This window comes from Symphodus melops, assembly GCF_947650265.1.
Source record: "Symphodus melops genome assembly, chromosome: 10".
Taxonomy (NCBI): Eukaryota; Metazoa; Chordata; class Actinopteri; order Labriformes; family Labridae; genus Symphodus; species Symphodus melops.
Window position 1 is genome coordinate 20,854,148 of NC_136700.1, and position 13,635 is coordinate 20,867,782.

General features: G+C 41.7%; 1 protein-coding gene across 1 annotated transcript; it reads right to left on the reverse strand.

Moving 5' to 3' along the window:
• Positions 1-1,006: 1,006 nt before the first annotated feature.
• crk (v-crk avian sarcoma virus CT10 oncogene homolog) lies at positions 1,007-10,947 on the reverse strand. The gene is made up of 3 exons (XM_079354970.1): positions 10,385-10,947; positions 9,089-9,678; positions 1,007-4,810 (listed from the first exon to the last, which is right to left on the reverse strand). Exons 1-3 carry the CDS (start codon positions 10,602-10,604, stop codon positions 4,673-4,675), a joined length of 948 nt encoding a protein of 315 aa, XP_079211096.1. The 5' UTR covers positions 10,605-10,947; the 3' UTR covers positions 1,007-4,672.
• Between the last annotated feature and the right edge of the window lie 2,688 nt (positions 10,948-13,635).

Consider the following 13,635-nt stretch of genomic DNA (forward strand, 5'->3'; position numbering starts at 1 on the left):
AATCCAATGAGTGAGTCGTTATCAGGCTTCTGCAGAGCTTGATGACAACACATTGTTTTAAAGCAGGTGAGTTAGAGCAGGGAGACATCTACAAGTCTGAGGAAGCTGGCCCTGGAGGACTGGAGTTTGACACCCATGATTTAATGCATGACTGCTGTGGAAACCAAAGTTTTTCAATGAAAGTTTGTTCTGAATACAGCGTTAACAGGAAGGAAAGACGGTACTTTTGTAGATGGACTTGAGGGGGAGAAGAGAGCATTGAGAAAGTTGTATGCTATGTGTGAGAGCTTTCATCTATGAATGTGTTGATGTGCGTTTTAACGTTATAGATTGAAAGGTGAGGGTTCATGTTTCAAGGGTAGCATGGAGGGAGAGGCTGATGCTACCGTTTGTGTTTTGGTCAGGTATGCCTAAAGTAAAACAAACTGTTTTTCCCTCTGCACTATCTACTGTCACTTACCTTGAACTAAGTATTGAACAGTCACTTTTTTAATATAGGTTAAGGATCTTTATCCAACATAAAATAAAGGATGTTTCATAAAAACGTAGCATTGTAATTAATCGAACAAACCATTTTGTTTCAGGACTTCATTTACAATTTAATAGTGTGATTTGGAGTTAAGTCTTTTTTTTCATTACTTTTGTTGAGACTCCAAATATGACACTTTGCTGAAAAACAAACGAACATTAAGAGATTAAAACTTTTTTTTTTGCATTATGTGAAATAAATGTTTAAATGTGCATACATTAAGGAAGTCAATCCCACTGATCCTACTGTCCACAGGTTCTACATTGAGTTCTAACAGTGTTTCCTAAGGATCTAATAGTAGAATGAAATAGTTAAATCGACAGCTTGCAGTGTGCAGCATGAATGACAAAAGTTAGAACTTTTTTTTGGGATGAAAAAGCAACAAGCATTTCAGATTTACAACAAAAGTTAAAAGAAAATTAGAGTACAGATTTTGGATCTCAATGTCCACACAGACGAGTCAGCACATTACACAAATCATTTCATGGGTTTGACTTTATTTACTAGTATAATAACACATTACATGCTACAGAAAATAAAAACGTAATTTGTCAATTGTCTTGAAAGAATATAGTGTTATAATAAAATGGCACATTTTGTTATTAACGCAATCCCCACAGGCATTTTTCCTTTGCATGAAAGGAAATGATGACTTCATGCAGGGCTACTTAAAAAAATACTTCTTGGTGATTTAATTGGAAACAAAATTTATAACAGAATGATTTATGTATTTGTGAGCACCTGCCATGTATGCATGTGAGTGACAGAATAGTTTTGTTTACATCTTCACCACACAGATGACCATTGTAAAAAAGATGTCAGTAAACAAGGTTACTTTGTAAGACGTCAACCAAATACTGAAAACCTTACGCGTTTGGATAGTCAGGCAAGGCGATACGCTCACAGATGCTTATGTGTGGGTGGCAATCAAGGCGCATTGAAAAGGAGCACAGATCAATGCAAACTTAGTGTGAAAGCAGTAAGTGCAGTCTGTTAAACATCCAATTGTATCCCATACACTATGTCAGAATACGCTTCTAAGCCTCTGAATGCAGCCACAGTGCCACCTTAAGGTGTCATGGTGCAGCTGAGGAGATATTCAGCAAAGGCTTTAAACTACACACCCAGCCTGCTGCAATGCAAACCAGTCTGCTATCTGATACTTGAGAGGGATGATTGTCAGGTGTCAACTAAAAGATTGAACCACCTCTTTGGGGAGGAGGGCAAGCGATCTGGACTAATGACATGATTTACTCTTTCATTAGCCGGATTGATAGGCAAAACAAACATGGCAGAAGGTAGAAATCAGGCAGTAAAAAACATTGGCTTGTGCATTAAAATAAACTAGTAGGCTTTAAATAAAAGAAAAAAATTAGAAGAAACAAAGGGTGCAAGGTAGCAACATGATTATAAAAAGGGTAAAAACTAAAGGGCAGGTACCAAAATAATACAAATTTCTTCTTTCTTGGACACAATTGACAAGACATGGACACAGGACGGTCTTTCACTCAAAGGTCAGATTTTGCTAAGGTATATTCAGTGAATGGAACGCAGAGAGCTAACGGACTAACATGATTGACAGACTACATTCACTCACTTCATCCAGACACAGAAGGAGCACACATGGCCCAATGGGGGCAGAGGGCAAACAGATGAGGCCCCCCCGGCCCCCCCTCTTTGAGTCAGTTTTTGCACCAGAGACCCATGGCTTCCTCCTGACATGCAGCAGTAAAAAGAAGTGTACATTGAAATCCTGTGTGGGGAAAAAACAGCTATGAAGAAAACGACCAGTATAACAAAAAAACAAAACAATATTTTAGCATGTAATGATAATCACACAGTACATCATTTCATAACAATACGTTCTTTTTTTCTTTTCTTACAAAAAGACTACTCAGGTTGGTACTTGGTCATAGTAGTTGGATGAATTGGGCTGAAGTGTGCAGATGTGTGAGAGGTTCAATGTAGTGTTGTCTTTATCTTTGCCTCAATCATAGTCTTGAAGTTTCTCAGGTTAACTTCTGCTCTTCTATGGTCTAGAACTACACAAAGGTGCTGCTGGACTTGACGTGGGTGGGTTTTTTTGCCACTTGTTATTTGGCGTTTAGGGTGCTTAGCTGTTCCTTTCTTTGCTGTACACCTCCTGTTGTCTTCCTTGCTGTCTTAGTGTCTTCCCAGTGATGAAAATAGATTTGGGCCTTTCAGCTCTCACGCGGAGCTTTCGCACTTGCACAAAACTCCAAAAAACTTCTTGAAATAATCAGGGTGAGCTGCATGTGAGAACACAACAGACGTTCTGGAGATGTCATCACGAGTGGGCAGGAAGGGGCGGTGACTTCTATAATCTGTGACCGGTGCACGACCATTGACTCCATGCGTGCGACCAATGTTCTCTTGCTGAAATGAAACCGCTTCACTAAGTTTGATAAATCGCCAGTATATTCCTTCACATCTCGTTTGTTGAGATATCAAACGTGTTGCACAACACGTAGCACTGATATAAAGGTTACATTTTGTGTTATTGCGCTTGACTTGGTTGCTTTGTCTGCCACTTCCCTCAGTTTGAATTCAGGCCCCGCCTCCTGAGACCCGCCCCCTCCTTCCGTCTGACTGGGATAGTTTCCTGCAGTGAGGTGCATGTTTGGGGCAGTCTGTCTGAAATGTTTAGGACATTTTTAGGAGCGCATGTGTAAAAAATGGCTACAGTCATGTTAAGTCTAAAATAATGCTGCATTGTGTCCATTTAGACTACTACTATATGCATACATTTAAACAAGAAAACAACTTCAACTCATCACAGGCAGACAGTAAACAGAGAATACTGTTAGGTCCAGTTGTGGGGATTTACATTTCTTTGCTACAGCTGAGCATTAAACATCAGTGAAGACCTCCCATGTCTTCTGTTTCTTTAAACAAGGCAGCGCCATCAAGACAGAAGCAGTTTGGACAGATGACAAGCAGGTGAGATACTCTAATGTCTGACTGGCTGACACTGAAGTAAAAATCAAGCCAAAGTTATCAACATGGTGAGCGCTAGCCAGAACCACGCATTCATGGCCAGACGAGGAGACACAGGACATGTTGTATCTTACAGTGCTGTATAGTTGTCATTGTTCAACATACCACCAATTAGCCGATATGCTAATTAGCTGCTGCCAGTACATCTAAAAGACATTACATGTATTTCAAAAAGAGACGTTCCTATCGTCAGATCTCATCTGTTCATGTAACTCTTTCTAATGTGCAGGTTGGAAATAAAAAAAAAATAACAAGGTCATTTTTTGTTGCCGTGGTAACCAAACATGAATCCATATTGCTTGATTGCTTGTAACACTTTTGTCGAACAAAAAAGGTTTACTTGAAAATCTGTCACGTTATCAGAAAGTTAACGGGCTGAGCAAGGACACTGACAGGAAGTCATGGGCGTATCACGCAGGAAACAAATGTTGAATCTATTTGCGTACGCACCAGGTGTGCAAGACCTTTTACACTGAAGAAGGGGCCATGTTTGGTTCTGGTAAGGTCTTAAAATGTTCCTTTAAAACAAGACAAAATACTACAAACAGTCTTATAGTTGGTAAACTCATTCCTGTGCTCCCATTTGACATGAATACAGTAAGTGATTCTACAGCGCTCTACACATTGTGACAAATGAGGGCGGGGTTGAGAAATGATACGGCGCTGCTGAGCTGTTATCTACTGGCTCCGACACAGAAAGAGGAAGTGGTTGAAGTCTGCGGCGAGGAGTCTCCCAAGAAACGAATGTTGATAACGTGTCCACGGCCCGGGACGTGAAGACAGGGAGGATCTAAAGGGTGTTGCCACATCCGTAGAACAGGAGGTTGAGTTTAAAGCTCCACTGTAAAATATATCACCGAGGTTAACGTTCGTCAGTCAGCACAGGTGAAGGACGAGGTTGGTGTGATAATTCAGGGGGGTAGAAATGGAGGCTGTGTGTGATACAAGGGTCCAACGAGAAGGCTCGTTTGTTTTGTTCTGAAGTGACTATGAAACTGTACTTGGTGCAGGTGATAATTGGAGCAGACGTGAGAGGAGGGGGGAGAGTTGAGTGTGTGGAAGTGGGAGAGGGAAGTGAGGAAGGGTCTAATACTAGTGTCCAGGTTGCGGCCCGGCTGTCCGTCCTCAGCTGAGCTCTTCCTCGGCATTGTGCTGGTCCAGCAGTTTGACGTGTGTGAAGGGAAAGTGGCCGCGTTTGCCTTTACATTCACCCTCCCACTGGCCGTTCACGTTTATTTTGGTCACCATCACCATGTCGCCCACCTGAGGGGGAAAGGAGAGAGAAGAGAGAGAGAGTTCAGCATTACGTGAAAGGAGAAACATTTCTAATCATTATCAAAAATATTTTTTACAACCTCAGCGCAGACAGAGCAAACCCCCCCCCCCTCCCCGTGATGTTTCTCAGACTGATTACAGACGAGCTGATTCCATATGAAACAAGTGAACTGTAAGCGGTGGGTTTTGGGTGGACCTGGTCAGGGAGAGGAGTGGCTCTTCCACTCTGAGCAAACAACAACTAACAGTCAGTGACAAAGTTTAAGTCCATGTGTGTGAATCAGAAGTTAGAGTTGTGCGTGCAGGTTTTAAAGTTTCCACTTTTGTGACTCATGGCATCAGTTTGATAACTCAGACCCAGTTATGACCATTTTCCGTGTGTTGTAACTGGAAGCATTTAGACTACAGGGAACTTATTCAAGTTTTCATGATGCAAGACCTTTGTTAATGTTTTGAAATATATATACAGCAGCACGGTGCCAAATTAAAATTAAATGTGTGAATGGAGTGATTTTCCACCATTCATTGCATAAAGATGACGTGGAGACAAGATTAACAAAGGACAAAAATATAGACTATTGAAAAGTATTTATGAAGAATTCCTCAAAATGATGTAAAGTCATTTAATTTGTTTATAAAAAAAAAAAAAAACTTGAACTCTATGTGTCCAAAGTGGTTTTGATGACACTACAACGATCCAAGGAGGAGTAGTGATTAAATTCTCTGCTACATATTTTTTCTGTATTTAAACGTAGACTCACAGCTGGCTGTGCAAACCGGCCTATGTAAACTGTCCAGCCTATGGAACGGCTTGGACCAATAAAAATCAGGTTTCAGCACGCAGTCTAGGGCTGAAGGATATATTGTTTTATCTTTACTACTGTCATGTGTGCATGTGCTATAGTCACATCCCAGGACGTGCAATGCCTCTCACAAGACCTGATGCACATCATGCTGCCACTTAATGCAAACACAATCTGTGTTTCCTCTGCATGTCAACAAGTGGAAAGACATGAAACGCTGCTGCCAGCACAGAAACAGCGGCACAACGCACAAGGCAGATGCTGTTACCAGAGGCAGGTTTAATGGTAGGATGTGCTGCTGATTGATTACTCTCAGTGTCACAGGCAGTACAAGACGGTGAGATTTGGTCTCATCAGAAGTTACCGTCAGTGAGCTGCTCACGTAGACGTTCATTAAACCTGTTAAGTATGACGTAATCAAAACATACAGTTAAACTGTGTTCTTGTGATATGATGTGAAAAATATGACGGTAATGTTTTGGGACGACAGTATCTGTCTGTAGGGTTGGGAACCTGAGGGTCGCTGGCTTAAGTCTGAATGTGGTCTAAAAAAAATGGAAGTTGGTCTGGCAGCTGCAGAGGTCTCAGCTCCCGTCCTGAGGTGCCCTTAAGCAAGACACTGACTGAACCCCCAACAGCTCGGCCCCGGGCTCCACGAGCGTATGTGTGAGAAGCATGTCGCTCACTATCAGAGTGCAAACCTGAACTTCCTGCAGGGACGTTTTTCTGTATACGAATTAAATGTGTTGAGGAACTTGACTGTATTTAAGCAAACAAGATCATTCATACCCATCGAATATGTTTAACCTTACACATTAACTAGCAGCCGATTCATAAATGTTCCCCGTTAGCGGGAGGTCTGCAGATATTTCCTGCTAAAATGCCTTTTTTCATATCTTTGGTTTTACGAATGGACACACCAAACATACCTGCTGTTGCCATGGTGATTTAAGACATATTTTGACAGTTGAACAGCTATCAGGAAGAGAATTATAAATGGACGTTTTTACTCTTCTGACTCCTCAAAGTGCTTTTAAACTGCAGGTCACAGCTACACATTCACACTGTGATGGTGGAGGTTTCTATGTAAAGTGACCATCGGAAGTAAACGCACACATTCACACGCCGCCAACCAAGCAGCAGGAGAAATTTGGGGTTATGCGTCTTGCCCAAGGACATGTAGTAGTTGGAGCTGGGGATCGAACCACAGCCGCCCCTCGCGGCTCTGCTCTCACTTTATAAGTGTGTGCAGTCGTACCACCAACATTTCAAACATCAGAAATCATGAGCGTAGGGTAGAAGCACAAATGGGATGTGATTGGCCATCAGGCTGAAAACTGGGAGGTCCGTTCTTGATCTCACTCATTAGGTCTGCATGAAGGTGACCATATAACAATATTACACATGTCCATTCAAACACACTGTGCATAACAGAAAGCAGAAGCAGCAAGATGATCAAATGACAAGTGAAATGAGGCCAGGGAAACTAAAAGAGATTTAATGGCCAGTGTTTTCTCCCCTTATCAAAATTATTCAGACAGCAGCAGTGGATAAGTATAACTCATGCAATCCATCTCTAGAGAGCCAAGACTCCTGTGATTCCAACCATGTGAACCATTTCAAGATCCAACCTAATGTCACAACTTTAAAGTATTTTGCGGTGCCTTCTCCAAAACTGGTTTCAAATATTACTGACTTCAAACATTTTCAACAGAGACACAGTTCATATGTGACAAAGAAGTTCACTAAACAACTTTTGTTCACTGAAGATAAGGAGGGATCTTTACAATCTGAAAGGATTTCTGTAGACAACAAGACAAGGAAATGAGAGCTAATTATTAACTGTCCAGCAGCGCCTTGCTCAGTCACTTCTGGCCAACGAGTGCAGAGAAAGCATGCAGGTCAAAGGCAGAAGACTCGACCCAGGTGGGAGTGGCAGAAACCAGCTCACACAAGACTCCGTCTGAACTTACTGTATATCATAAATCGGGCAGCCAATGGACGTCTTCCAAGCAGATTGGGAAGGGTAGAATCACTTTTAAGACACCTTGCAGGGAAAACTGGCTGGATTATTTTTTTAAATAACTGATGATCAGGCCTTTGCTGACGTTGGTCTGAAGGGGGAACTAGGGCAAAATAGGCCTGATTATCTTGTGTGGACTCCTCTTAAGCGAGCAAAGCTTTTTAAACCAAGTGTATTTGTACACTTCGCCAGATGAGAAACACTTTGGCCGCTTGACTCCAAAAAGAGAAATGTTATCTTTAACGGTAGAGTCCGGCGGGGTGGGAGCATACTCTCTCTGACTAAACTGCCTCAGAGCTTCACTCCAGACTCAGCTTGACTTCTGGCTTCACAGAGACCAGAGGAAACGGCCCTGTTCCCAAACACAAACTATTTCCTTCCACCAACGACCTGCTTTGTGGGAGCCCCGCTCCAGCTTCCGCACAGTAAAACAGCCCAGCCACTGTGTGCAGGGAGCACAGCTCTCATCAGGGTACCACACAGTCACACTGACTGAAAAGAAGAGCTCTCGTTGGATTTGTTTATTATCTATCGTTGTGTTATTTTAACAACGTGTGATGCTGAACGGTATTGACCATTTTGAAAACCTTTAACTGCAATGCAAGTGAAGTGCAGTTTACAGCGATGGATAAATCAATCATATTTTACTTTACCTGAGGTTGTTAATAAAATGCTTCCTTGAGCTCCTGCAGTTCATAGTACATGTCATTGAGCAGTGTTTCTGACACACAGATGATAGTACAGGAACAGTAGATTGAAGGTAGCTCAAGTACATTTCCTAACTTTTAGGATGAATTTGGGGGTAAGCCTGATCATCCTCGCATAGTCATATCGTGCAGACCGAATAATATCCTCTAAGATATGGAGAGACCCCATGTTTGGAAAAAAAGATGTTGTGCCTTTGTGTCCATGGACAGCGGCACAGAAGATGATTTACTTCTGATTTTTTTCCCTGTGCACACTTATGCATACTACTTGGAGAGTGTTACATGTCTTCGACTCCACAAGTAACATCTTCATGCCACGAGGGCAGTGTTGATGGAATAATAAGTTAACATTTAAAACACTGAACGTGCCCGAGAGAGGGGGCAGACATTTACATAGAGTCAGAACAGGGGACGCGATAATCATTACGCTGGTTTTATGTGCTTTTGGAGTTCCATGTATTGGATTTTATATGTGGACAAAAAAAATCATTGTGAAAGATAATTCAGTGGTTATTCTAAGCTCTCAACTGCAACAAAAAGGTAAAAAATATTAAACTACACCTGAGGTGGTTTCTGACCTTGATTTTTCTTCACCCAGCTCCACAAATACTAAAGTAGAAATCATCAAAAGATGTGAGCGTGCTGTTCCTTCTTCACTTCAGGACTTTTTTTGCACCGACTTGAAACGAAACGCAAAGTGACACACAAACAGACCAACACAACCAATATTTACCTCCAAGGCCAGAGCAGTCTTGTCGTAGGCATTGGGCACCCTCTTCTGTATGGCCCTGGCATAGACGGGTCCATTCTGGAGGTTTGGGAGGGGGGTGGGCTGGGCGTATTGGCTTGGGTCTCCCAGCAGAGGAGCGCCGGACTGGGCCGCAGAGCCGTCAGAGTTCCCTACCATCGCCATTCCTCCGGGCGCACCCCCTGCAACACCGGGCCCCGCCGCTGAATTTGGAGATGACGGCCGGTACTTCTCCACATACGGCACTGGGATCATCCCCGCCCGGCCTTCAGAGTTCTGGGCGTTCCACCACTGCTCCTCTGGCTTCTCCAGAACTCGGAGAATGTCGCCCTTCCTGAACGGGAGATCCTCCTCGTCATTTCCTGGGAAATCAAAAAGTGCTCGGACATACTCGTCTTCCAGGCGAGGTGGGGGGCCTCCCCCAGGGCCAACGCTAATAAAGGAGGTGTGTTTGGACTTGTTGATGGGCTCTATTAAGGTAGTGGTGTCCAAGTAGTGGATTTTGTAGAATTCTAGCAAAGCAGGGAGAGCTTCAAACTCCTGGTCACCGATCCGGAACCTCGGGTGGGCCAAACCTGAAACAGGGAGGATTTAAAAAAGGAGTCAGACAGACAAAATGACCCATGCAGGTTCAAATACAGCAGATCTGATCTATTTATGCAACCAAGCAAGCATGATGGTGGTGATTTCCAGAATGACCAGTAATGAGTTGTTTCCTTATTTTACATTTATTCCCATCATATTTGCGTTCCTTCCAAAGAAAGGTCTTTGCAGGGCTAGAGGAAATATAACAAATATTCTCCTGTGAAGGGAAAACCCGGCAGAGGAGGTGGATCATTTCTGGTCAAGGTCTATTAAAATCTGGCAATGTGACCGGCTTTGAACATTTACAACTCTTTCAGGGTCAGCAGGTAAATGATCCTCATTTCAAAAGGGACACTTGTATGAACACAGACGATAGAAGAGTTCACACCGCCCACCTGGGTGTATCATAGTGACCAAACGTGAACTAATAAGTGACAGAGATAATGTGTGGCTTAATATCTTGTGCAATGTCTGCCTGAGAACTCAAATACGCTCTGAGACTATGAGCAGAAGCGTGTGAACCTCACAACAGGCCACTATTAGATAAGCACATGTTTGCATGTGGTCTGGCCTGCTGTTTCCTACGTACAAGAGAGGAAAAGGCACTATTGCGCATCTCTGGTGCAAGTCACGCAAGAATGGTCACACCAGCCTCCACATACGCCGAGCACCTCCAAACCCCCTCTGCTGTCTCACCTGGACCGGATTGTCGGTTGTTGCTGATGCTGTTTATTATGTAATGCGAGACTTTGGAGTTCTCTGATACCGAGAGCACGTAGTCGCCGGGGCTGGTGATGGAGTCCCGGACCAGAAACACGCCGTGCCTCTGCCCCTGCAGCAGAGACACAGCCTCCTGTCTGGTCAAACGACCCCAGTACCAGCTGCCGCGGTCCTCCGCGTCAAAATTTCCGGCCATGGTAACCACTCAAAGCCGAGGCTTCACCGGGCCTTCCCTTCTCTCCCTCCCGTTCTCCACAGGCGAAGCCTTCAACTCATACAAAAACTTTAGCGCCCGGAGCACGTTTAGTAAACAGGCAACCTCCGCAGCGAGCCTTTAAGACATCAATTCGCCCAAACAGAACCGGAACCGTGAATGTGAAAGGACTCTGATCCGCTTCAGGACCGGAATTAAGACCCAATAATCCTGTAGTGCGTTAAAGCAGCAGATTTCCAGCTACAGTCCAACGACCGATGACAACTAACTTCAAAAACTGAAATGGCGGATACGGGAAAACAAAAAAAGGACCCCACTCGCCGGATGTGACGACATAGTTACGTGCGGCGTAAAATTTGTTAAAAATGTAAATTTGCACTCCGGTTAAAATAAATAAAATACAAACATTGTATTTTTAAATTTCCCGTGGCATGACGTTTAGTTTAAAATATGTTGTCATTGTTTTCCTTCCAAAACTTTTTTTGTAGTTGACTTTAAATTTACGAACTTTAAAACAGGCAGACATTTACTACATGTATATTTATAAGAAGCATGTCTAAGACATTTACTACATGTATATTTATAAGAAGCATGTCTTAGACATTTCGGGTCAAAGACAATTCTTCCGCACATTTGGATTTGCAAATTTTAAAATTCTTTATGAAATATATGGTTCAGAACTTGAAAAAAACAACAAAAATGTGCTGCTTGCATATCATGGTAAAACAGAGTCACATACAATGAATGGTGTCTGCTTCGGCGTCCAAATAAGTAAAGGATGGATGACCGCTGATCACGTAGGGCTTCCAATGGATGTATCATAATCTTATACAATAACAGACAGAATCTCAAAACTTACACTTCATGTCGTAAGTGCCTCGGTACGCTACTGCAGGCCTATCAATTAAAATCATTGGATTGAGTCTAAATATACCAATAATATTTATTTCTAGTTTTACGTAAATTTGGTATTGTTTGCCAGCTAATTTTTTTTTCGCCTGATAATGTCAGGACTCTTTTATTCTGGTTGTCCACTGCTATTTGCATCAGTGCTGTATTTACAGTATGGACCTTGTTTTTGTTTTACATTCTGTTTCCGAAAGATCTCGCAAAAACAAAAATAAGCACTCTTCCATTTAAACCAGTAAATAACTACAACGCGTGGCCACTAGATGTCAGCCAAGGGCCATTAGAAATCAGCAACAATTTCAATATTTATCTTGTCAAATGTATCTGTTGTTGTTTTAAGTCGTCAGAACCATAATTAGATTTAGAGAGGATTAACAATGAAAGTTGTAACATCTGCTTTTAGCTTGCAACTCATGTTGAACACATGGCAGCCTTTGCAAATATTTTACAGCTTGTAGAGTATGGCTTTGTTCATTGTCAATACTAATCAGTTTCAGTATTTTGTATTTGTAAAACTCAGGTCTAAGCAGAAGTTTATTGTTTGCATTCAACAATTCAAAGTTACGAAAACAGTACAATCAAAGGTTGTTTTATTTTAAAAGAGTTTGCATTTGTCTTATTTTTACTTAATGATTTTGTTAATGCTTTGTTTTAACTCTGTGAAGTACTTTGAGTTGTGCTCACAACCGAAGAGACACACTTAGCTTATCTGTTTTGTACTTCATATCCTGTTCAATGTTTTGGGTGAAATTAAACAAGGATGAACTGTTTTTCAATTTAACCAGAATGATAACCAATGGAAGACAAACTATCTTTTTACGAATGAGTCCTGGCAAAGACGGCAACACGAAAGTTCCACACAAATAACAAGAAAATAATAAATGACTAAAAACTAGATAAACCAGAGTCAGTGAAGAACATAAATAACAAGGCAGGTCATGTAACTTGATAAAAGAAAGGTGTTCCAATGGTCTATTCTTCAGATTTATTAGGAAGACAGATCAACTTTTGCTCTGTTTACATGGGACCAACACCATTCTTCTTAAAAGTTATTGTGCTATCAGATCAAGTTTAAAATTACTATTTTAAGTTGGAAATTACAAGCTGTTGCTTTACTGCAGACTAACACGATGAAGCCCAAAACTACTGTTTTAAAAAGAGTAACGAGTTAAATGTTTGGAAGCTGATAGATGCTGCACCACATAGAGACACCCACACTCGATGTGGCTGACGCCTACAATATTTAAGCAAACAAAAAATACAGAATTTCTTTATATGATAGAATTTATTGGAATCCAAGGCAAAAAAACAAAAAAAAAACTTTTACAATTTGATTTGTAAATAAAAACTCAGAGCAATATTCTTAATGAAACAATAAAGTATCATGAAAATAGGAGATCCATTTGAGCTTTGGTGAAAGAGGAGAAGGTGAAAAGACATAAAGAAAAGGTCCAAGGCTATAGCTGCTTTTAGATTCTCATTTTTTCTTCTCAGTGTATAAGCAGCGTCCTTGAGAATAAAATACCCGACATCCTCACATCTTCTGCTCTCATAAAGCATTCATATCTCCTCCTGCTTTGGGTCCAAGGAAAACACATCAACGCTCTCGTCTTGTGGTAGAATATTAAATGACGAGATACGCTGCCTACAGGTGAATGTTTGCTACAGACATTTTAACATACAGAGGAAGATAAGAGAGAAAAAACAACAACATACAGTAAAGACATGTAGATACAATTTAAGATCAAATATCTAAGTGTGTGGGGCTGCGGTTGATAAAGTCAAGAAAAACAGAATAGGAATGATGACACAATACTCCAAAAAAATAAAAAGGGAAGGCTGCATTTATTGATGATCATTACAAAACAAGTTATTGTGTTGCAAACTACAGCAACCTGTTACCAAAAAGGCTACAGGAAATAATTCTTTGTACTATTTATCTTCACTGTTTTTCCCATTCAGGGTCAAGGGGGGCTGAAGCTGCAGCTGTCATTGGGTGAGAGGCGGGGTAAAACCTGTTTGCCAGTCATTCACAGGGCTGTCATCGAGAAACATATGACCAGAAAAAACGTACATTCACAACTACAGGATATTTTAGAGCTAC